The 22,557-nt window shown below is 36.9% G+C and overlaps 1 protein-coding gene across 1 annotated transcript in view; it reads left to right on the forward strand.

The window, feature by feature from the left end:
• The first annotated feature begins 2,451 nt into the window (after positions 1 to 2,451).
• Positions 2,452 to 22,557, forward strand: part of LOC129644985 (phospholipid scramblase 1-like) — a 39,227-nt gene continuing 19,121 nt past the window's right edge. Inside the window, exons 1-3 of the mRNA XM_055570360.1 lie at positions 2,452 to 2,544; positions 3,970 to 4,012; positions 14,917 to 15,137. Of these exons, the coding sequence (XP_055426335.1) occupies positions 2,452 to 2,544; positions 3,970 to 4,012; positions 14,917 to 15,137 (357 nt within the window). The remainder of the gene's footprint in view (positions 2,545 to 3,969; positions 4,013 to 14,916; positions 15,138 to 22,557) is intronic.

Below are 22,557 nucleotides of genomic sequence, written 5' to 3' on the forward strand. Positions count from 1 at the left end.
AAGGGATCCATAATACTCAAAGCAATCTGGAGAAGGAACAAAGTTGAAGGACTCATTCTTCTACATTTCTAAACTTACTACAAACTAAAGGAATTAAGACACTGTAGCTGACTTAAGGTGGGCATATGTATCAGTGGGACAGAATGAGTCCAGAAAAACACCCTCATGTTGATGGCCAACTGATTTTCAACAAGGATGCCAAAACAATAGGGAAAAATATCTTCCACAAATAGTGCTGGAACCACTAGATATTCCTATGTACAAGAAAAGTTGGACTTCTACCTCACAGTATACACAAAATTTAACTCTAAAGGGATGAAAGATCCAAATGTAAGAGCTAAAACACTATTAGAAAAACCAGAGGAATAAATCATTCTGATTTTGGATTAGAAAGTGATCTCTTAAATATGACAGCTATTGTACAAGCAAATGACAACAAAAATTTTGTACTACACCAAAATATAAACATTTGTGCTTAGTGGACATCATCAAGAAAGTTAAAGACAACCTACAAAATGGGAGAAAATATTTGCAAATCTTATGTTTTATAATGGGATTTAAAAATGGGCACAGTTCAACAATAAAAATACAAGTATTCAATAACATAAGCAAAAAATGCATAAGAATTTGAAGAGAGAGTTCTCCAAAGAAGATATACAAGTGGCCAATAACACATGAAAAGTTGCTCATGAACATTAGTTCAGGTTCAGTTCAGTTCAGTTCAGTCGCTCAGTCGTATCCGACTCTTTGCGACCCCATGAATGGCAGCAGGCCTCCCTGTTCATCACCAACTCCCGGAGTTTACTCAAACTCACGTCCATCGAGTTGGTGTTGCCATCCAGCCATCTCATCCTCTGTGGTCCCCTTCTCCTCCTGCCCCCAATCCCTCCCAGCATCAGAGTCTTTTCCAATGAGTCAACTCTTCACATGAGGTGGCCAAAGTACTGGAGTTTCAGCTTTAGTATTATTTCTTCCAAACATTAGTTAGGATAATGTAAATCAAGACCACAATGAGATACAACTTCACACCCATTATAAAGGCTATAATCAAAAAGACAGACAATAAAAGTGCTGACAAGAATGCAGAGAAATGAGAATGCTCATATTTTGCTAACAGGAATGTAAAATGGACTAGCCACTCTGGAAAATATCCTATAGACATCTCCAAATTTAAACATATAGCTATTACGTGACCCAATTAAACTAAAAAAAAAAAAAAAAGAAAGAACATAGCTCTTCAGTTTGCATTTTCCTCTTTTCCTAGGATCCTTTCTTTACTTCTTTTTACGTCAACTCTCATTTCATAGCCTGATTCTTTAGACTGCAACCTATTATTTAAAACTCACTTTTGTTTCCAGTAATAAATATTTTTCCAAAATACCTCTTTCTCTCACTACAACTGATAGTCATGTCTTACATTAATGTTGTGATGTCTTGTTTGTTTTTTTTAAATGTATCAATACCTGAGAGTAAAACATATATTTGCCCCAAAACAAAGTAAGCAAATTCTTCAATACTTTTAATGTGTTTATTGTCAGTATTAGAATCATCTTTTTAAACTTTGAGCTGGAAGCATGGGTTTGTAAATTTATTTCATAAATTTAATCCTCATGCAGGCTGAAGAAAATACAGAGAATAATGAGAATTTAATAAGTGCCAGTTAGAAAATTTTGATTCCATATATATTTGTTCTGTTTGTTAGAATCATGGCACTAGAGATAGAACCTCAAACCTCATTTTTAAATAGTTTATCTGGTCTTTATGCAGGATAAAATTATGCAGGTCTTCGTGTCCACCATAACATATCCCTCAACAGTGGAGGGGAAATGTTTATCCAGCCACTGTCAAATGATTCTGAGCCTAAAATTTAATTCTATTTAAATAACCTCATGCGAAGAGTTGACTCATTGGAAAAGACTCTGATGCTGGGAGAGATAGGAGAAAGGGACGACAGAGGATGAGATGGCTGGATGGCATCACTGACTCGATGGACGTGAGTCTGAGTGAACTCCAGGAGTTGGTGATGGACAGGGAGGCCTGGAGTGCTGTGATTCATGGGGTCGCAAAAAGTCGGACACAACTGAGCTACTGAACCAAACTGACTGAAATAGATCAAGGCCACATAGGAATGTGTAACAATTTACACTCAGTTTATTACTCTTGCATTAACTGGGGACTTCTTGTAGTTTTGAGGTTCCTTTTTTTTTTTTCCTTGAGAGATTCTGTAAATAAAACCATAAATATTTCAATTGAGAACACTTTAAAAATAAAATATGGATGATGTTCACCATTTAATTTAATGCTTACCATTAAATGAAGAAAAACTAAACCTGAATTGAGGTTGATTCCTGTCTCTAACCATGTTAATATTTCTGTAATGTTAGATTTTGAAGACAAAAGGAGAAATCTTTCCAATCTGTCACAGTCTGGAGTATTCATATAAACTAGATTATGGCTTTTTGTAATATACAACCCAGGACACATTGGATGCAAACACCAGGGTCAACAGCCAACTGTCCACCTGGATTGGAATATTTGACTCAGGTACAATAGTGTGTTTCTTAATTTAGTTGATGGAAAATAATATGAAGTTAGATAGTTTCAAAATATTATTTGTTACTGGAAAATATTTTTACTATAGATTAAAATACTACACTTGTAACTTCAAAAATTTTACATTTTATTTTAGTTTCTGATTGAGGCAGTAAACATAATTTAAATACAGTCATTTCTTTGGAGAAAGAAATGGCAACCCACTCCAGTATTCCTGCCTGGAAAATCCCATTGACAGAGGGTCCTGTCAGGCTACAGTTCATGGGGTTGCAAAGAGTCGGACATGACTGAGGGACTGAGCACAACCCTCAGCATCCATGGGGGATTGGTTTCAGGACCATACTGGCAGATACCAAAACCACAGGATTCTCAAGTCCCAGAGCCCACCCTCTGAATATGTGGTTTGGTGTCCACAGATACAACCAACTGTGGATCATAAACAGGGCATGGTCAGAGATTCGCTGAATCTGCGGATATAGAACCAAGAACTGTATGCTGATTATATAGTTACTCAAAATAATCTGCTTATAAGCAGACCCTAATAGTTCAGACAGTGTCTCTTAAGGCCCAACTATGGTAAAACATTGTTTTTTTTTTTATAAATTTATCATCTGGTAAACTTATTTACACATAAATACCTACTTTTTAAAACAGGAACCTGGATTTTGGGAATGTAAGTAAAAATGATTTAAGGACTGTTCAGTTCATCTAATGCTTAGATAGTAGAAACCTGGTTTACGAATGTAAAATATGAGCACTAATATTAGAAAAATATCTATTCTCCACCAAATTTAATGATACAGAATTACTATCTTTGTGACATCAATTCTGATTTAATTTCCTGTAGTGCTGTCTCTGAATAATAAACCTTGGCATTTCACATTACTAAATACTGTCTACATCTTATTTTTTAACTTTTTAAAAGTGAAACAGTATGCATGTTCTTTCTTTAAAAGATTACTTACATTTTCAGTGCTTAATTGTAAATTTGTTGCAAAAACTAATATAAATCTAATGTCATTTTTCAATATGGGCAAAAACTACAATAAACTTTTTACTTTAAATTACAATACAGATATTTCTCTCTGAATTTCAAAAATATATTTAATAAAATTATTTAAATTTTTTTGTGAACAATAATGTTGAGACATTAACAATAGAGCAAAGAGAATACACTTTATAGATTATCTGATAATATTTTGTCATTCCCTTTTTCTATGGTAAAAAAAATATTAAAACCACACTTAGACTCATATAAAGGTATGATATTTGACAGAAAAAAATTAGAACTGTTGATAATAAATCAATTACTTTAAATATCCTAAATGTAAGTAGGAATGTATATAAGTATTGTTATGTTCTTTAAATTTAGTTTGATTACTCCAGTCCACATATGTTTATTTTCTACTGTAATAGATAAATCACTTATTCGTGTGTCAACGTTTTGATCTTCTGGAAGGTATGTACCAAATGCACTGATATATTAATTCTTAAATATGTAATTTGTTTTGCTGTAGATCTACCGCTACCTATAAATTAAAGTGCTTCTTTTGTCTGAGGGAAACTAAACCTTGAGATATATGGAGATTGTATAGGAGATCTTGGGATGATACAAACGTGAATATGATCATAGTCTTCTCGTGGGAAGGGAGGCAGAAAGATATTGACTCCAGATTATAACTGAAAATTCTAGTCTGCATTAGTCTTACAAAAAGCAGGTCCAGTTTCCTGAAAACATCCACCCATCCTGAATTCCTTAAGATAGGTATTTGAGAGAAGCAATGATTTCAAATTCTTCAGGAGTTCTGAATAGAAACAGGATGCAAGTAAAGTAATGGGGAGTCCAATCCACTCCTTAGTCTGAGAAATTAAACCGTCCTTTAGAATTCAATTGTTAACCTTTATCTCAACTTAGTACCAAGATACATTGCTGAGTATAAAAAGCAGTTACACAGTAGTGCATAGTGTAGTTTGTGAGTGTGTGCGTGTGTATAAAATACATTTAGTCTTTGCATATGTTTAAGATTTCTCTAGGAGAATGCATATGAAATTGGAGAAAGGAGAAGGAATAGAATAAGCCTAGAAGGAAGAATTATTTTAAATGTTATGTTCTTTGCATTTTAAAATTTGTGTCATACATATGTAATTTCTAATCATAAAAGGAAATGAAATTTAAAAGGAAGTCAGAAGTTTTTTTTCATAAATTTTGAGTCATAGTCTATCTGTGAATATTAAATCAAAAGGAATACATTCCAAATATGTTGGTACAATATGAAGACATAATTATGTTCATTTTTTATGAAATATGTTCAGTTTTTAACGATTAGTGGGGAAACACTCTAACAGTTTCAAAGGTCAATATTAAAACAAAATGTTAAATGTATATTAGAGCAACATATATTCATTATACACTATTCATTAAAGAACATTTAAAATTAAGAAAAGCAGAAGATAACCATCTATGCAAAACTACTGATAAAGCTGTTCCGAAGACTTTTAAAAAATATTCCTTTCATGAGGCTTTTTGAAATCATTTTTACTCATTGTCCATGAAATAAAAGATATTGAATATAGTTCCCCGTGCTGTACAGGAAGATCTTGTTTTCCTGTTTTATGTATAGTAGTATAAATGTGTTAATTCCAAACTCCTAGTTTATCTCTTCCCACATCCCTGCCCTGCTTTCGATTTAGGTAACCATAATTTCATTTTCTATGTCTTTGAATCCAGTTTTGTTTTGAAAGTAAGTTCATTTGTATCATTTTTTAGATTTCACATATTCAGATAGCCTATCAAGTGATATCATATATTATTTGTGTTTATCTGAATAACTTCACTTAATATGATTATGTCGATCCATGTTACTGCAAATGGCATTTTGTGGCTGAGTAGCATCTCTGTTGTATATATACACCACATCACTTTCATTCAGTCATCTACTGATATACATTTAGGTTTGCTTCCATGTTGTGGCTATTGTAAATAGTGCTGCTATGAACACCAAGGTTCATATGTCTTTTCAAATAGAGTTTTCTCCAAATATATGTCCAGGAGTGGCATTGCAGGATGATATGGTGCTAGTTTTAGTTTTTTAAGGTGCTCTTAAAGTGGCTCTACCAATTTACATTTCCACCAACAATTTAGGAAGGTTCCCTTTTTTCCACACCCTCTCCATTTGTCATTGTAGACTTTCTAATGATGGCTACTCTGACTAGTATGAGGTGATACTTCATTGTGGTTTTGATTTACATCTCTCTAATAATTAGTGATGCTGAGTTCTCTACAGATATATGCCAAGGAGTGGGACTGCAAGATCATATAGTAACTCTATTTTTAGCTTTGTAAGGAACCAACATACTGTTCTCCATAGTGGCTCTACCAATTTACACCCTGACCAAGAGTGTAAGAGGGTTTCTCTTTTCCACACCTTTCCCAGGATTTATCATTTATAGATGTTTGAATGCTTGCCATTCTGACAGGTGTGAGATGACACCTCATTGTAGTTCTGTTTGCATTTCTCTAATAATTAGTGATATTGAACATCTTTTCATATGCCTATTAGCTATCTGTATGTCTCTTTCAGAGAAATGATTATTAGGATCTTCACCCCCTTTTTTAATTGAATTGTGTTCTTTTTGACATTTAGCTGTATAAGCCATTCATATATTTTGGAAATTTAATCTCTTGTCAGTAGCATCCTTTGCAAATATTTTCTCCCAGTCCTTAGGTTGTCTTTCCATTTTGCTTATGGTTTCCTTAGCTGTGAAGAAGGCAGATCCAAAAAATTCTTGCTACAATTTATGTCAAAGAGGGTTCGGCCTATATTTTCCTGTAGGAGTTTTATAGTATCCAATCTTACATTTAGGTCTTTAATCTATTTTGAGTTTATTTTTGTATATGGTGTTAGAGAATATTTTAATTTCATTCCTTTACATATAGCTGTTCAGTTTTATCAATGTCATTTATTGAAAATACTGTCTTTTTTTCCACTGTATATTCTTACCTTCTTTGTTATAGATTAACTGACTGTCAGTTTATTTCTGGGCTTTCCATCCTGTTGCATTGATGTATATGTCTGTTTTTGTGCTACACTGCTTTGAATACAATAGCTTTGCAGTATAGTTTGAAATCAGGGAGTTTGATTCCTCCAACTCCATTCTTCTTTCTCAAAATTGTTTTAGTTATTAGAGGTAATTTTTGTTTTCATACAAATTTTGAGATTTTATTTTTGTTCTAGTTTTGTGGGGAAAAAAATGCCATTGGTATTTGATAGGGATTGCACTGAATTTGTAGTATAGTCATTTTAACAATATTGATTCTTCCAATACAAAACCACTGTATATATTTCCATCTGTTTGTGTCATCTTCATTCCCTTCATCAGCATCCTAGTTTTCAGACTACAGGTTTTTTGTCTCCTTAGGTATGTATATGCCTGGGTATTTTATGCTTTCTGATGCTACAATAAATGGGATAATTTCCTTAAATTCTCTGTCTGATCTTTTGTTGTTAGTGTACAGAAATGCAAAAGATGTCTGTAAATAAATTTTGTATTCTGCAACTTCAACAAATTCATTGTGAGCTCTAATAATTTTCTGGTAGCTTTCTTAGAATTTTCCCTATGTTTTCTCATCATGTTTTCAGCAAATAGTGATAGTTTTACTTCTTCTTTTCCAGTTTGGATTCCTTTTATTTCTTATTCTTCTGTGATTGTCATAGCTAGGACCTCATAAATATGTTGAATAAAAGTTATGAGAGTGCATTCTTGTCTTGTTCCTAATCTTAGAGGAAATGTTTTCACCTCTTTACCACTGATTACTGTGGTAGCTGTGGATTTGTCATATATGGCATTTATCCCGGATACTGAAAGGTTGTTGTTGAATGAAAAAAGACGACAGGATTCTTGGTCCCTGGAGAAGAATTCTATCTGGGGCCAGAGATGAGGCTTGATCGCTCAGAGCTTTTGTGTAATAAAAGTTTTATTTAAAAAAAGTTTTATTAAAAGTAATAAAGTTTTATTAAAGTATAAAGGAAATAGAGAAAGCTTCTGACATAGGCATCAGAAGCGGGCAGAAAGAGTACTCCCCTGATAGTCTTTAGCTGGATGTTATATAGTCACTAGCAGTCTGTTAATGAAAGAAAAGAATGTCTTAAAACACAGAATGGCACCAGGCTCCTCACATATAAGATGCATTTTGGGATAATCTTGGCACCAAATGATTTATCCTGGGCCATAAAATGATTAACTTGAATCTTGAAGAAGGACAGATCACCATACAAATAGCTTTGTTTACATAGATGAGGGGGACAATATCTGAGTATAACATTCTGGTTTGTCAAGTAGGTTCTGAGCCAAGAGGCGGAACCAACTTGAAGACAGAGTTTGGGGTAAATGCATAGTATATTAGCATCAGTTCAGTTCAGTTCAGTCACTCAGTCATGTCCAACTCTTTGCGACCCCATGAATCACAGCACGCCAGGCCTCTCTGTCCATCACCAACTGCCAGAGTTCACTCAGACTCACGTCCATCGAGTCAGTGATGCCATCCAGCCATCTCATCCTCTGTCGCCCCCTTCTTCTCCTGCTCCCAACCCCTCCCAGCATCAGAGTCTTTTCCAATGAGTCAACTCTTCACATGAGGTGGCCAAAGTACTGGAGTTTCAGCTTTAGCATCATTCCTTCCAAAGAAATCCCAGAGCTGATCTTCAGAATGGACTGGCTGGATATCCTTGCAGTCCAAGGGACTCTCAAGAGTCTTCTCCAAAACCACAGTTCAAAAGCACCAATTCTTCTGTGCTCAGCTTTCTTCACAGTGCAACTCTCACATCCATACATGACCACTGGAAAAACCATAGCCTTGACTAGACAGACCTTTGTTGGCAAAGTAATGTCTCTGCTTTAGCAGAGGTATCCCTCATTGAAGGTCAGAAAGGGTGGCAGTGAGGAGATACCCCTCGTCCAAGGTAAGGAGCAGCGGCTGCGCTTTGCTGGAGCAGCCATGAAGAGATACCCCGAGCCCAAGGTGAGAGAAACCTAAGTAAGATGGTAGGTGTTCCAAGAGGGCATCAGAGGGTAGACACACTGAAACTATACTCACAGAAAACTAGTCAATCTAATCACACTAGGACCATAGCATTGTCTAACTCAATTAAACTAAGCCATGCCCATGGGGCAACCCAAGACGAACGGGTCATGGTGGAGAGATTTGACAGAATGTGGTCCACTGGAGCAGGGAATGGCAAACCACTTCAGTATTCTTGCCTTGAGAACCCCATGAACAGTATGAAAAGGAAAAATGATAGGATACTGAAAGAGGAACTCCCCAGGTCAGTAGGTGCCCAATATGCTACTGGAGATCAGTGGAGAAATAACTCCAGAAAGAATGAAAGGATGGAGACAAAGCAAAAACAATACCCAGCTGTGGATGTGACTGCTGATAGATGCAAGGTCCGATGCTGTAAAGAGCAATATTGCATAGGAACCTGGAATGTCAGGTCCATGAATCAAGGCAAATTGGAAGTGGTCAAACAAGACATGGCAGGAGTGAATGTCGACATTCTAGGAATCAGCGAACTGAAATGGACTGGAATGGGTGAATGTAACTCAGATGACCATTGTATCTGCTACTGAGGGCAGGAATCCCTCAGAAGAAATGGAGTAGCCATCATGATCAACAAAAGAGTCCGAAATGCAGTACTTGGATGCAATCTCAAAAATGACAGAATGATCTCTGTCAGTTTCCAAGGCAAACCATTCAATATTAAAGTAATCCAAGTCTATGCCCCAACCAGTAATGCTGAAGAAGCTGAAGTTGAATGGTTCTATGAAGACCTACAAGACCTTTTAGAACTAACACCCAAAAAAGATGTCCTTTAATTATAGTGGACTGGAATGCAAAAGTAGGAAGTCAAGAAACACCTGGAGTAACAGGCAAACTTGGCCTTGGAATATGGAATGAAGCAGGGCAAAGGCTAATAGTTTTGCCAAGAAAATGCACTGGCCATAGCAAACACCCCCTTCCAAGAACACAAGAGAAGACTCTACACATGGACATCACCAGATGGTCAAGACCGAAATCAGACTGATTATATTCTTTGCAGCCAAAGATGGAGAAGCTCTATACAGTCACAAAAACAGGACCAGGAGCTGACTGTGGCTCAGATCATGAACTCCTTATTGCCAATTTCAGACTTAAATTGAATAAAGTAGGGAAAACCACTAGACCATTCAGGTATGACCTAAATCAAATCCCTTATATTATACAGTGGAAGTGAGAAATAGATTTAAAGGCCTAGATCTGACAGATAGAGTGCCTGATGAACTATGGAATGAGGTTCATGACATTGTACAGGAGACAGGGATCAAGACCATCTCCATGGAAAAGAAATGCAAGAAAGCAAAATGGCTGTCTGGGGAGGCCTTAAAATAGCTGTGAAAAGAAGAGAAGTGAAAAGCAAAGGAGAAAAGGAAAGACATAAGCGTCGGAATGCAGAGTTCCAAAGAATAGCAAGAAGAGATAAGAAAGCCTTCCTCAGCAATCAATGCAAAGAAATAGAGGAAAACAACAGAATGGGAAAGACTAGAGATCTCTTCAAGAAAATTAGAGATACCAAGGGGACATTTCATGCAAAGATGGGCTCGATAAAGGACAGAAATGGTATGGAGCTAACAGAAGCAGAAGATATTAAGAAGAGGTGGCAAGACTACACAGAAGAACTGTACAAAAAAGATCTTCACAACCAAGATAATCATGATGGTGTGATCATTCACCTAGAGCCAGACATCCTGGAATGTGGGACTTAGAAAGCATCACTATGAACAAAGCTAGTGGAGGTGATGGAATTCCAGTTGAGCTATTTCAAATCCTGAAAGATGATGCTTTGAAAGTGCTGCACTCAATATGCCAGCAAATTTGGAAAACTCAGCAGTGGCCACAGGACTGGAAAAGGTCAGTTTTCATTCCAATCTCAAAGAAAGGCAATGCCAAAGAATGCTCAAACTACCACACAATTGCACTCATCTCACATGCTATTAAAGTAATGCTCAAAATTCTCCAAGCCAGGCTTCAGCAATACGTGAACCATGAAATTCCAGATATTCAAGCTGGTTTTAGAAAAGGCAGAGGAACCAGAGATCAAATTGCCAACATCCGCTGGATCATGGAAAAAGCAAGAGTTCCAGAAAAATATCTATTTCTGCTTTATTGACTATGCCAAAGCCTTTGACTGTGTGGATCACAATAAACTGTGCAAAATAAACTGAAAGAGATGGGAATACCAGACCACCTGACCTGCCTCTTGAGAAATCTGTATGCAGGTCAGGAAGCAACAGTTAGAACTGGACATGGAACAACAGACTGGTTCCAAATAGGAAAAGGAGTACATCAAGGCTGTATATTGTCACTCTGCTTATTTAACTTATATGCAGAGTACATCATGAGAAATGCTGGGCTGGAAGAAACACAAGCTGGAATCAAGATTGCCGGGAGAAATATCAAGAACCTCAGATATGCAGATGACACCACCCTTATGGCAGAAAGTGAAGAAGAACTCAAAAGCCTCTTGATGAAAGTGAAAGTGGAGAGTGAAAAAGTTGGCTTAAAGCTCAACATTCAGAAAACGAAGACCATGGCATCTGGTCCCATCACTTCATGGGAAATAGATGGGGAAACAGTGGAAACAGTGTCAGACTTTATTTTTTTGGGCTCCAAAATCACTGCAGATGGTGACTGCAGCCATGAAATTAAAAGACGCTTACTCCTTGGAAGGAAAGTTATGACCAACTTAGATAGCATATTCAAAAGCAGAAACATTACTTTGCCAACAAAGGTTCATCTAGTCAAGGCTATGGTTTTTCCTGTGGTCATGTATGGATGTGAGAGTTGGACTGTGAAGAAGGCTGAGCGCCGAAGAATTGATGCTTTTGAACTGTAGTGTTGGAGAAGACTCTTGAGAGTCCCTTGGACTGCAAGGAGATCCAACCAGTCCATTCTGAAGGAGATCAGCCCTGGGATTTCTTTGGAAGGACTGACGCTAAAGTGGAAACTCCAGTACTTTGGCCACCTCATACGAAGAGTTGACTCATGGAAAGACTGATGCTGGGAGGGATTGGGGGCAGGAGGAGTAGGGGACGACAGAGGATGAGATGGCTGGATGGCATCACTGACTCGATGGACGTGAGTCTGTGTGAACTCCGGGATTTGGTGATGGACAGGGAGGCCTGGCGTGCTGCGATTTATGGGGTTGCAGAGTCGGACACGACTGAGCGACTGAACTGAACTGTACTGAAGATAAACATTTCCATAGGAGAAATGCATTGGTTATCTCTAGGTTTGAGAATAGTTAATTTCAGGTGAGATCAGGTGTCATTATGACAATACAGTGTTTTAAAAGAAACCTCCTTTTAAATTTGTATAGAGAAGGAAAAAATATTGCTAGTTTGTTTCCTCCTGCCGCTTAAGAGAGATAAAAATGTCTGACACTTGCAGGCTATTTCCTCCGTTTGGAGACCCCTGGCCTTCCTGCCTATTACCCTCTCAATACCCAGGTTATATCTCTGGATCAGGAAGATCTCTGGAGAAGGGAATAGCTACCCACTCCAGTATTCTTTTCCTGGGAATTCCATGAACAGAGGATCCTAGCAGGCTACAGTCCATAGGGTCACAAAGAGTTGGACATGACTTAGCAACTAACACTTTCACTTTCATATTCCCTCTATGCCCACTTTCTGAAGAATTTTTATAATAAATGGATATTTAATTTTATTAAAAGCATTTTCTGCCTCTATTGAGATGATCATGTGAGTTTTATTTTTTAATTTATTAATGTGGTGTATCACACTTAACGAGCAGCAGATATTGAAAAATCATTGCAAACTTGGGGTAAAACCCACATGTTTATGGTGTATGATCCTCTTAATGTATTGTTGCAATCAGTTTGCTAGTATATTATTGATGATTTTACATCTATATTCATCAGTGATACCTGTAATTTTGTGTGTGTGTGCGATATCTTTGGTATCAGGGTGATTGTGGCCTTTTAGAGTGGTTTCAAAAGTGTTCGTTTCTCCGCAGTTTTTTTGGATTAATTTCAGAATTAGTTAAATCTTCTCTAAATGTTTGGTAGAATTCACCTGTGAAGCCATCTGTTCTTGAATTTTGTTTGTTGGGAGTTTTTAAATTACTGATTCAATATTTTCTATTCCTTCTTGGTTCAGTCTGAGATTGTATCTTTCTCAGAATTTGTCCATTTCTCCTAGAGTATCCGTTTTATTGGCATATAGTTACTTATACTAGTCTTTTTTAATCCTTTGTATTTCGGTGGTTTAGGCTGTAACTTCTTATTTATTTCTGATTTTACTGATTTGGGCCTTTTTTTTCGATGAGTCTGGTTAAAGGTGTACCAATTTTATCTTTTTTAAGAACCAGCTTTTAGTTTCAGTGATTTTTTTCTGTTGCCCTTCAGTCTCTTCTATTTCTGCTTTTATATTTATGATTCCTTTCCTTAAACTAACTTTGGGTTTTGTTTGTTATTCTTTCTCTAGTTGCTTTAGGCATAATGTTAGGTTGTTTATTTGAGATTTTTCTTATTTCCTTAGGTAAGATTTTAAAGTTATAAACTGGTCTTTCAGAAATACTTTTGTTGCAGCCCATAGATTTGGATTGTTGTGTTTTCATTTATGGCTAGGTATTTTTTAAATTTCCTCTTTGATTTCTTCAATAATCCATTGAATGTTTAGTAGCATATCATTTAGCCTCCATGGGTTTGTCTTTTTTGCCCTTTTTTTTTTTTTTTTTTTCTTTTTTCCCTTGTAGTTGATTTCTAGCCTCATATTGTTGTGGAAGGAGAAGATGCTTCATATGATTTCAATTTTCTTGAATTTATGAAGCCTTGCTTTGTGGCCCATCTTGTGATTTACCCCGGATAATGCTCCATGTGCACTTGAAAAGAATGTGTATTTGCTGCTTTTGGCAGCAGAATGCTGGAATGCTCAGTTAAATCTGTCTGGTCTAGTGTGTCATTTAAGGCCTCTGTTTTTTTACTGATTTTTTTATCTGGATGATCTGTTCATTGATGTAAGTGGGATGCTAAAGTTCCCCAAATTATTATGTTGTAACCGTTCATTTCTCCTTTTATGTCTGTTAATATTTGCCTTATATATTGAGGTACTTCTATGTTGTGTGCATACATATTTACAATATTTTCTTCTTGAATTCATCCCTTGATTATTATGTATCATCCTTCTTTGTCTCTTCTAACAGTGTTTAAAGTCTATTTTGTCTGATATAAGTATTGATTGCTATTTCAGTATTCGTTTGATTTCTATTTCTGTGGACTACTTTTTTCCATCCCCTCACTTTCAATCTGTATGTGTCTCTACATCTGAAAGGAGTCATTTTTAGGTAGAAAATATATGAGTCCTCCTGGTTTTGTATCCATTCAGCCAGTCTAGGTTTTTTGTTAGAACATTCAGTCCACTTACACTTAAGGTAATCATTGATGAATATGTTCCTAATGACATTCTTTCAATTGTCTTGGATTTGTAGATCTTTTTCTTCATTTTCTCTTTTGTTCTCTTGTGCTTTGATGACTATCTTTAGTATTGTGTTTGGAGTTTCTTTTTCTTTTCTGAGTGTATATCTATTAAAGATTATTGTTTTGCAGTTACCATAGTGTAACCCAGCATTTCAAATAGTTACCCAATAATTCTCAAGAAGGGATAATACATATTACCTTTTGTTGTTAAATATTGACTTTGCTTCCATCTTATTTTTTCTAAGTTGTGTAGTAGTGAATATTTGGTACAGAGAGCAATTTTTAAAATTTTAGAAATTTTTGTGTGATCATAGGAGTAAGATTATTAGGACGAAGATAATATTTCCATTTTCTTGCAAAAAAAAAAAAAGGTGAATTCATTATCTTATGTGGACAATATATGAGAGTGCTCACTGTCTCCCGTAATTTAAGTGAAATATTTTTGCTTGGTTTCTATTAGCCAGATTGAAGACTAATAAAGTCATTTTCATGACCTATAGGAAGGAAAACTGGAGAGGAGCAATTTTTTTTTAAGTAACTCAAAACCTATCAGATCAGATCAAAAACCTATAGTTACAGGTTAATTTCTCTGAACTTCAAAAATGAAATGCTGTGCGTGGAATTTTAGCATAAAAGGAACCAGAGAACAGCTACCATCTCTTTTATTTTTCTATATGGGGAAACTAAGAAAGTAGTGAAGAACATTGCTTAAAGCCAAGGGGTTTCTTACTCAACATTATGCAACTTATTTGTATTTGAGCATAATTTGGTATGCAGTTTATACAAATCATATCAGTATTATTCATAATCATCATTTTATTTCATTCTTTAGTATTCAGTCCTTTTGAAACTAATAAAACATATGATGTCATGAATAATCAAGGACAACGACTTTACTTTGCAGAAGAGAAAAGTAATTGTTTCATCAGACACCTCTGTGGACCTTCAAGGCCTTTTACAATGACAATTTATGATAATGTAGGATGTGATGTCATTACTCTGCATAAAGCTCTAAGATGGAGCTGTTGCTGGAGTAACTGCTGCCTACAAAAGGTCAGTAAATATTATTTCTACAATGTGATTCGAATGTATTTGAGTTCCTTCAAAAAAGCCTCAACACTGGGCAGTATGTTAAAATTAAGAATAGTCTGGGATGAAATATGTTAGAGATAAAATTATATAATATCTCATACTTTCAGAATAAGACCCATGTGTAACACTGTAAATATTTTTCTTGCAATGAAAGTTAAAAGAAATTTAGATTTTTAGAAGTTTTCTATTGTAAAATATCATTGTGACTTTTTTCCGAACTTTAAACATCTTATTTTGTATTGGAGCATAGCCGGTTAACAATGTTATGATAGTTTAAGGTAAACAGTGAAGGGACTCAGCCATTTATATACATGTATCTATTCTCCCCTAAACCTCTCTCCCATCAAGGCTAGCATATAACATTGAGCAGAATTTCATGTGCTATGCAATAGGCCCTTTTTGGTTACCCATTTAAAATATAGCAGTGTGAAAAACATCTATTTCTGCTTTATTGACTATGCCAAAGACTTTGACTGCGTGGATCACAATAAACTGTGGAAAATTCTGAAAGAGATGGGAATACCAGACCACTTGACCTGCCTCTTGAGAAACCTATATGCAGGTCAGGAAGCAAGAGTTAGAACTGAACATGGAACAACAGACTGGTTCCAAATAGGAAAAGGAGTATGTCAAGGCTGTATATTGTCACCCTGCTTATTTAACTTATATGCAGAGTACATCATGAGAAACGCTGGGCTGGAAGAAACACAAGCTGGAATCAAGATTTCCAGGAGAAGTATCAATAACCTCAGATATGCAGATGACACCACCCTTATGGCAGAAAGTGAAGAGGAACTCAAAAGCCTCTTGATGAAAGTGAAAGCGGAGAGTGAAAAAGTTGGCTTAAAGCTCAACATTCAGAAAACGAAGATCATGGCATCCGGTCCCATCACTTCATGGCAAATAGATGGGGAAACAGTGGAAACAGTGTCAGACTTTATTTTTCTGGGCTCCAAAATCACTGCAGATGGTGACTGCAGCCATGAAATTAAAAGACGCTTACTCCTTGGAAGGAAAGTTATGACCAACCTAGAGAGCATATTCAAAAGCAGAGACATTACTTTGCCAACAAAGGTTCATCTAGTCAAGGCTATGGTTTTTCCAGTGGTCATGTATGGATGTGAGAGTTGGACTGTGAAGAAGACTGAGCGCCAAAGAATTGATGCTTTTGAACTGTGGTGTTGGAGAAGACTCTTGAGAGTCCCATGGACTGCAAGGAGATCCAACCAGTCCATTCTTAAGGAGATCAGCCCTGGGATTTCTTTAGAAGAAATGATGCTAAAGCTGAAATTTGGCCACCTCATGTGAAGAGTTGATTCACTGGAAAAGACTCTGATTCTGGGAGGGATTGGGGGCAGGAGGAGAAGGGGACGACAGAGGATGAGATGGCTGGATGGCATCACTGACTCAATGGATGTGAGTCTGAGTGAACTCCGGGAGTTGGTGATGGACAGGGAGGCCTGGCGTGCTGCGATTCATGGGGTCGCAAAGAGTCAGACACGACTGAGCGACTGAACTGAACTGAACTGAACTGAATGTGTACATGTGGAGAAGGAAATGGCAAGCCACTCCAGTATTCTTGCCTAGAGAATTTCCTGGACAGAAGAGCCTGGTGGGCTGCTGTCCATAGGGTTGCACAGAGTTGGACATGACTGAAGCAATTTAGCATGATTGTATGCATTGGAGGAGGAAATGGCAACCCACTCCAGTATTCTTCCCTTGAAAACCCCAGGGACAGAGGAGCCTGGTGGGCGGCTGTCTGTGGGTTCGCACAGAGTCGGACACGACTGAAGCAATTTAGCAGCAGCAGCAGAAGCAGTGTGTACATGATCTTCCCAAAATACTAACTATCCCTTCCCCCTGGCAACCATAAGTTGTTTTCTAAGTCTGTGAGTCTCTTTCTGTTTTGTAAGTTCATTTATATCATTTCTTTTTAGATTCCACATATAAGGAGTGTCATAAGATTTTTCTCTTTCTCTGTCCGACTTCACTCAATATGACACTCTTTACGACCATCCATGTTGCTGCAAATGGCATTATTCCATTCTTTTTAATGCCTGAGAAATATTCCATTGTATATATGTACCACATCTTCTTTATCCATTCCTCTGTCTATGGGCATTTAGGTTGCTTCCATGTCTTGGTATTGTAAAGAGTGCTACAATGAACACTGGGGTGTATGTATCCTTTTGAATAATGTTTATCTCCAGATGTATGCCCAGGAGTGGAACTGCAAGGTCATAGGGTAGTTGTTTTTAGTTTGCTAAGGAACCTCTAAACTATTCTCAATATTGCATTTCCCTGTGTGTATTTATTAGCTACTGAATATCTTTATATAGTGTTTAAATCCTTTGCCCTTCCTAAAACAAGCCAATTCATCTTACTGAGTTATAAGCATTCTTTAGATAGTCTGAATACAAGCCTTTTCTCAGATATGTGTATTGCCAATATTGTGCCCAGGATTATGGCTTGGCTTTTCATTTTTTCACCCTTGGAAAAAAGGAGGGTTTCAATTTTCATAAAATCCAATTTATCATGTATACTCTTATGGTCCATGCTTTTAAGAACTTACCTAAAAAAAATTTGCCTATCACAAAATAGCAAAGACTTCCTTATATTTCTTCCAGAAATTATATATTTAGGTCTAGTTCCATTTGAAGTTAATTTTTTGTACCTGTGAAGGAAGAGCTGAGATTTTTTTTTTTAATGTCCAGTTGTTTGAACACCATGTTTTGAAAAAAGACTACCCTTACCATAGAATTGTCTTTTATATCTTTGAAAATAAATTGTCGATATATCCGTGTACCTATTTCTGGAATCTGCTCTCTTCCACTGTTCCACTGATTTGTTGTTGTTGTTGTTGTTTAGTTACTAAGTTGTGTTCATTTCTTTGTGACCCCATGGACTGCAGCATGCCAGGCTTCCTTGTCGTTCACTATCTCCCAGGGTTTACTGGTGGCTCAGATGGTAAAGCATCTGTCTACAACACGGAAGACCCAGGTTCAATCCCTGGGTTGGGAAGATCCCCTGGAGAAGGAAATGGCAACCCACTCCAGTACTCTTGCCTGGAAAATCCCATGGACAGAGAAGCCTGGTAGGCTACAGTCCATGGGTTTGCAAAGAGTCAGACAAGACTGAGCGACTTCACTTTCATTTATACATATAGGTATATATAGATATGTACCCTTATGCCAATACTACATTGTACTGAGTACCTAGCTTTAAAGTCTTAATACTAGCCAGTATGAGCATTCTAATTTTGTTTTTTTTTTAATTGTTTGATTCTTTATAAGTACTTTGCATTTTCATATAAGTTTCAAAAGAATATTTTATATTACTTGAAACTTCATGCCAAGATAGTGATTTGGAGGGCATTGAATCTATTTGTTAATTTTGGGAAATAGTGGTTTATTTAGCTCCCCAGGTGAGCTCAATGGTAAAGAATGAAGGAGGTACAGGAGGCACGGGTTCAATCCCTGGGTCAGTGCAACCCACTCCAGTATTCTTGCCTGGAACATTCCATGGACAGAAGAGCCTGGAGGGGTACAGTCCATGCGGTCACAAAGAGTTGGACAAAACTGAGCCACTGAGCATGACTTCTTTTATTTATTTATTTTAATTTTTGTTTGTGCTGGATCTTAGTTGCTGTGTGTAGGCTTTCTCTAGTTGTGTAGAGCAAGGGCTACTCTTTAGTTGTGGTGCATGGGCATCTCGTTGCAGTGGCTTCTCTTGCTGCATCGCACAGGCTCTAGACTCATGGGTTTCAGTAGTTGCAGCATGCAGGCTCTGTAGTTGTGGCACATGGGCTTAGTTGCTCCACAGCATGTGGAATCTTCCTGGACAAGAGACTGAACCAGTCTCCCCTACATTGGCAGGCAGATTCTTTTTTTTTTTTTTTAATTTTTAAACTTTACAATATTATATTAGTTTTGCCAAATATCAAAATGAATCCGCCACCGGTATACCTGTGTTGCCCATCCTGAACCCTCTTCCCTCCTCCCTCCCCATACCTTCCCTCTGGGTCGTCCCAGTGCATCAGCCCCAAGCATCCAGTATCGTGCATCAAACCTGGACTGGTGACTCGTTTCATACATGATAGTATACATGTTTCAATGCCATTCTCCCAAATCTCCCCACCCTCTCCCTCTCCCACAGAGTCCATAAGACTGATCTATACATCAGTGCCTCTTTTGTTGTCTCGTACACAGGGTTATTGTTACCATCTTTCTAAATTCCATATATATGTGTTAGTATACTGTATTGGTGTTTTTCTTTCTGGCTTACTTCACTCTGTATAATAGGCTCCAGTTTCATCCACCTCATTAGAACTGATTCAAATGAATTCTTTTTAATGGCTAATACTCCATTGTGTATATGTACCACAGCTTTCTTATCCATTGATCTGCTGATGGGCATCTAGGTTGCTTACATGTCCTGGCTATTATAAACAGTGCTGGCAGGCAGATTCTTATCCACTATGCCAACAGGGAAGTTCAGTAAGTGATTTTTTTACTAATACAATATCTTTGCTTCATGACTATGGTGTATTTCTCCTTAGATTTAGATCTTCTTTAATAACTCCTGGTAGTTATTTTCAGTGCATAGTCTTATAAATATCCTATTAGGACTAAATGAAAGTATTTCATGTTTTTAGATACAATTAAGTGAAAGTGAAAGTCACTCAGTCGTGTCCGACTCTTTGCAAGCCCATGGACAATAAAGCCAATGGAATTCTCCAGGACAGAATACTGGAGTGGGTAGCCTTTCCCTTCTCCAGGAGATCTTCCCAACCCAGGGATCGAACCCAGGTATCCCACACTGCAGGCAGATTCTTTACCAGCTGAGCTACAAGGAAGTGAAGTGAAGTCACTCAGTCGTGTCCGACTCTTTGCGACCCCATGGACTGTAGCCTACCAGGCTCCTCCATCCATGGGATTCTCCAGGCAAGAGTACTGGAGTGGGTTGCCATTTCCTTCTCCAGGGGATCTTCCCGACCCAGGGATCGAACCTGGGTTGCCCACATTCCAGGCAGACGCTTTAACCGCTGAACCACCAGGGAGGTTTGAGCTACAAGGAAGATACAATTAAGAATATATTCAAATTAAATATTTCATCTGTGTTGCTCACATATAGAAAAACAATTGAGCCTTGATTATTGATCCCTTACCCTTTGACAGCCAAAAATCACTTATGAATTCTATCAGGAATTTATATATTCCTTAATGTTTTCTCCAACTAGATAATAAGAAAATAAAGTTTTACTTCTGCTTTTCTTATCTGTATGCTTTTTACTTATATGTGTATATGTATAAATGTCACATTTAATTATTGTCAACTTTCTAGATAAGAATACTAATATTGAACATATGTAAGAATGAATAGTCTTGCCTTTTGTACTGATTTTTAAGATCTTATCTTTATCATTAAGAATGACATTCTTCTGTAGTTTTTTTACATATAAAAAACTTTGTTTCATTACTTTCTTAGGTTGAAGAAGCTCCCATTTATTCCTAGTTTTATGAGTTTATATCATAAATAAATTTTGTATTTTGTCAAATATTTTTCCATATCTACTCATTTGATTATATGACTTTTCTGTTTTAATCTGTGACTATGTAAATTGCATCAAATGATCTTTTTAAATGTTAAATCAATTTGACATTCTTGAGGTAAATTCCACTTGTACACATTTGTTATTCTTTTTATATATTTCTGGATTCACTTTGCTAATAGTTTGTGTTTATGTATATGATATATATGTCTGTATTATTCCTTTAAGTTTTTGTGTGGCTTCTGAATCAGGATAATGTGGGTTTCATAAAGAAAGTTGGAACTATTCCTTATTCTTTTCTGAAAAAGCTTGTGTAGGATTTGTATTATTATCTTATTTAAATATTTTATTATATTCTTTCAGTTCAGTTCAGTTGCTCAGTCATGTCCGACTCTTTGCAACCCCATGAACCGCAGCACACCAGGCCCCCCTGTCCATCACCAACTCCCAGAGTTCACTGAGACTCACGTCCATCGAGTCAGTGATGCCATCCAACCATCTCATCCTCTGTTGTCCCCTTCTCCTCCTGCCCTCAATCTTTCCCAGCATCAGGGTCTTTTCCAATGGGTCAGCTCTTCGCATCAGGTAGCCAAAGTGTTGGAGTTTCAGCTTCAGCATCAGTCCTTCCAATGATCTCCTTTACACATAGGACTGATCTCCTTTAGGATGGACTGGTTGGATCTCCTTGCAGTCCAAGGGACTCTCAAGAGTCTTCTCCAATACCACAGTTCAAAAGCATCAATTCTTCAGTGCTCAGCTTTCTTCACAGTCCAACTCTCACATCCATACATGACCACTGGAAAAATCATAGCCTTGACTAGACGGACCTTTGTTGGCAAAGTAATGTCTCTGTTTTTTAATATGCTGTTTAGGTTGGTCATAACTTTCCTTCCAAAGAATAAATGTCTTTTAATTTCATGGCTGCAGTCACCATCTGCAGTGATTTTGGAGCCCAGAAAAATAAAGTCAGCCACTGCTTCCACTGTTTCCCCATCTATTTGCCATGAAGTGATGGGACTGGATGCCATGATCTTAGTTTTCTGAATGTTGAGCTTTAAGCCAACTTTTTCACTCTTCTCTTTCAACTTCATCAAGAGGCTCTTTAGTTCTTCTCCACTTTCTGCCATAAGGGTGGTGTCTTTAGTAAAGCTATCTCAGTCTATAATAGTGGGTGTGTGAAGGATTTTAGACTTATATTCAAAACTTGTTTAATATATAGAGAGATAATCAGGTTTTCTTTTTCTTCTTAAGTCCATTTTTGTAATTTGTTTCTTTCAAAGAATTTGTCTATATAAGCTGTTGAATTTTAATTGGCATAAAGTTGTTAATATGTTCTTTACTTTCAAGTTTACAGATTATGTATTAATAGCTCCCTTTTCATTTCAAACAGCAGTAATTTGTGTTTTCTTTCTTTTTTCATGTTTAACTTAAGGAACTTTACTTTTGGTTTTGTTTTCTCTATTTTGGTCCATTTCCTGTTTGATTCTTTTCCTCTAATCTTTTATTATTTCTTCCACAGTTTCTCTTACCTTCTTAAAATAGGAACTTTTATTAAAAAGTATTCACAACCTCGTACAGCACTTACTGGGGCCAGACCTCAAATAAGAAGCCACAAAAAAATCAAGGAACTCTCAACCAGTGCCATTCCCTTTTTCCAGATGTTGAGTCATGTCCAGATTTATCTTCAGAATCATTTAAAGAGATTCTAATAGGAGGGTAGAATTCTAGGAATTTCCCTTCTGTTTGATTGTGTAATGTTAGGAATATGGTTTCTTGGTTCTTTTTGAGATTTACCTTCTCTTTACACTGCTTCCACCTTTACCTGAACTT

The sequence above is a fragment of the Bubalus kerabau genome, chromosome 2 (assembly GCF_029407905.1).
Source record: "Bubalus kerabau isolate K-KA32 ecotype Philippines breed swamp buffalo chromosome 2, PCC_UOA_SB_1v2, whole genome shotgun sequence".
Taxonomy (NCBI): domain Eukaryota; kingdom Metazoa; phylum Chordata; class Mammalia; order Artiodactyla; family Bovidae; genus Bubalus; species Bubalus kerabau.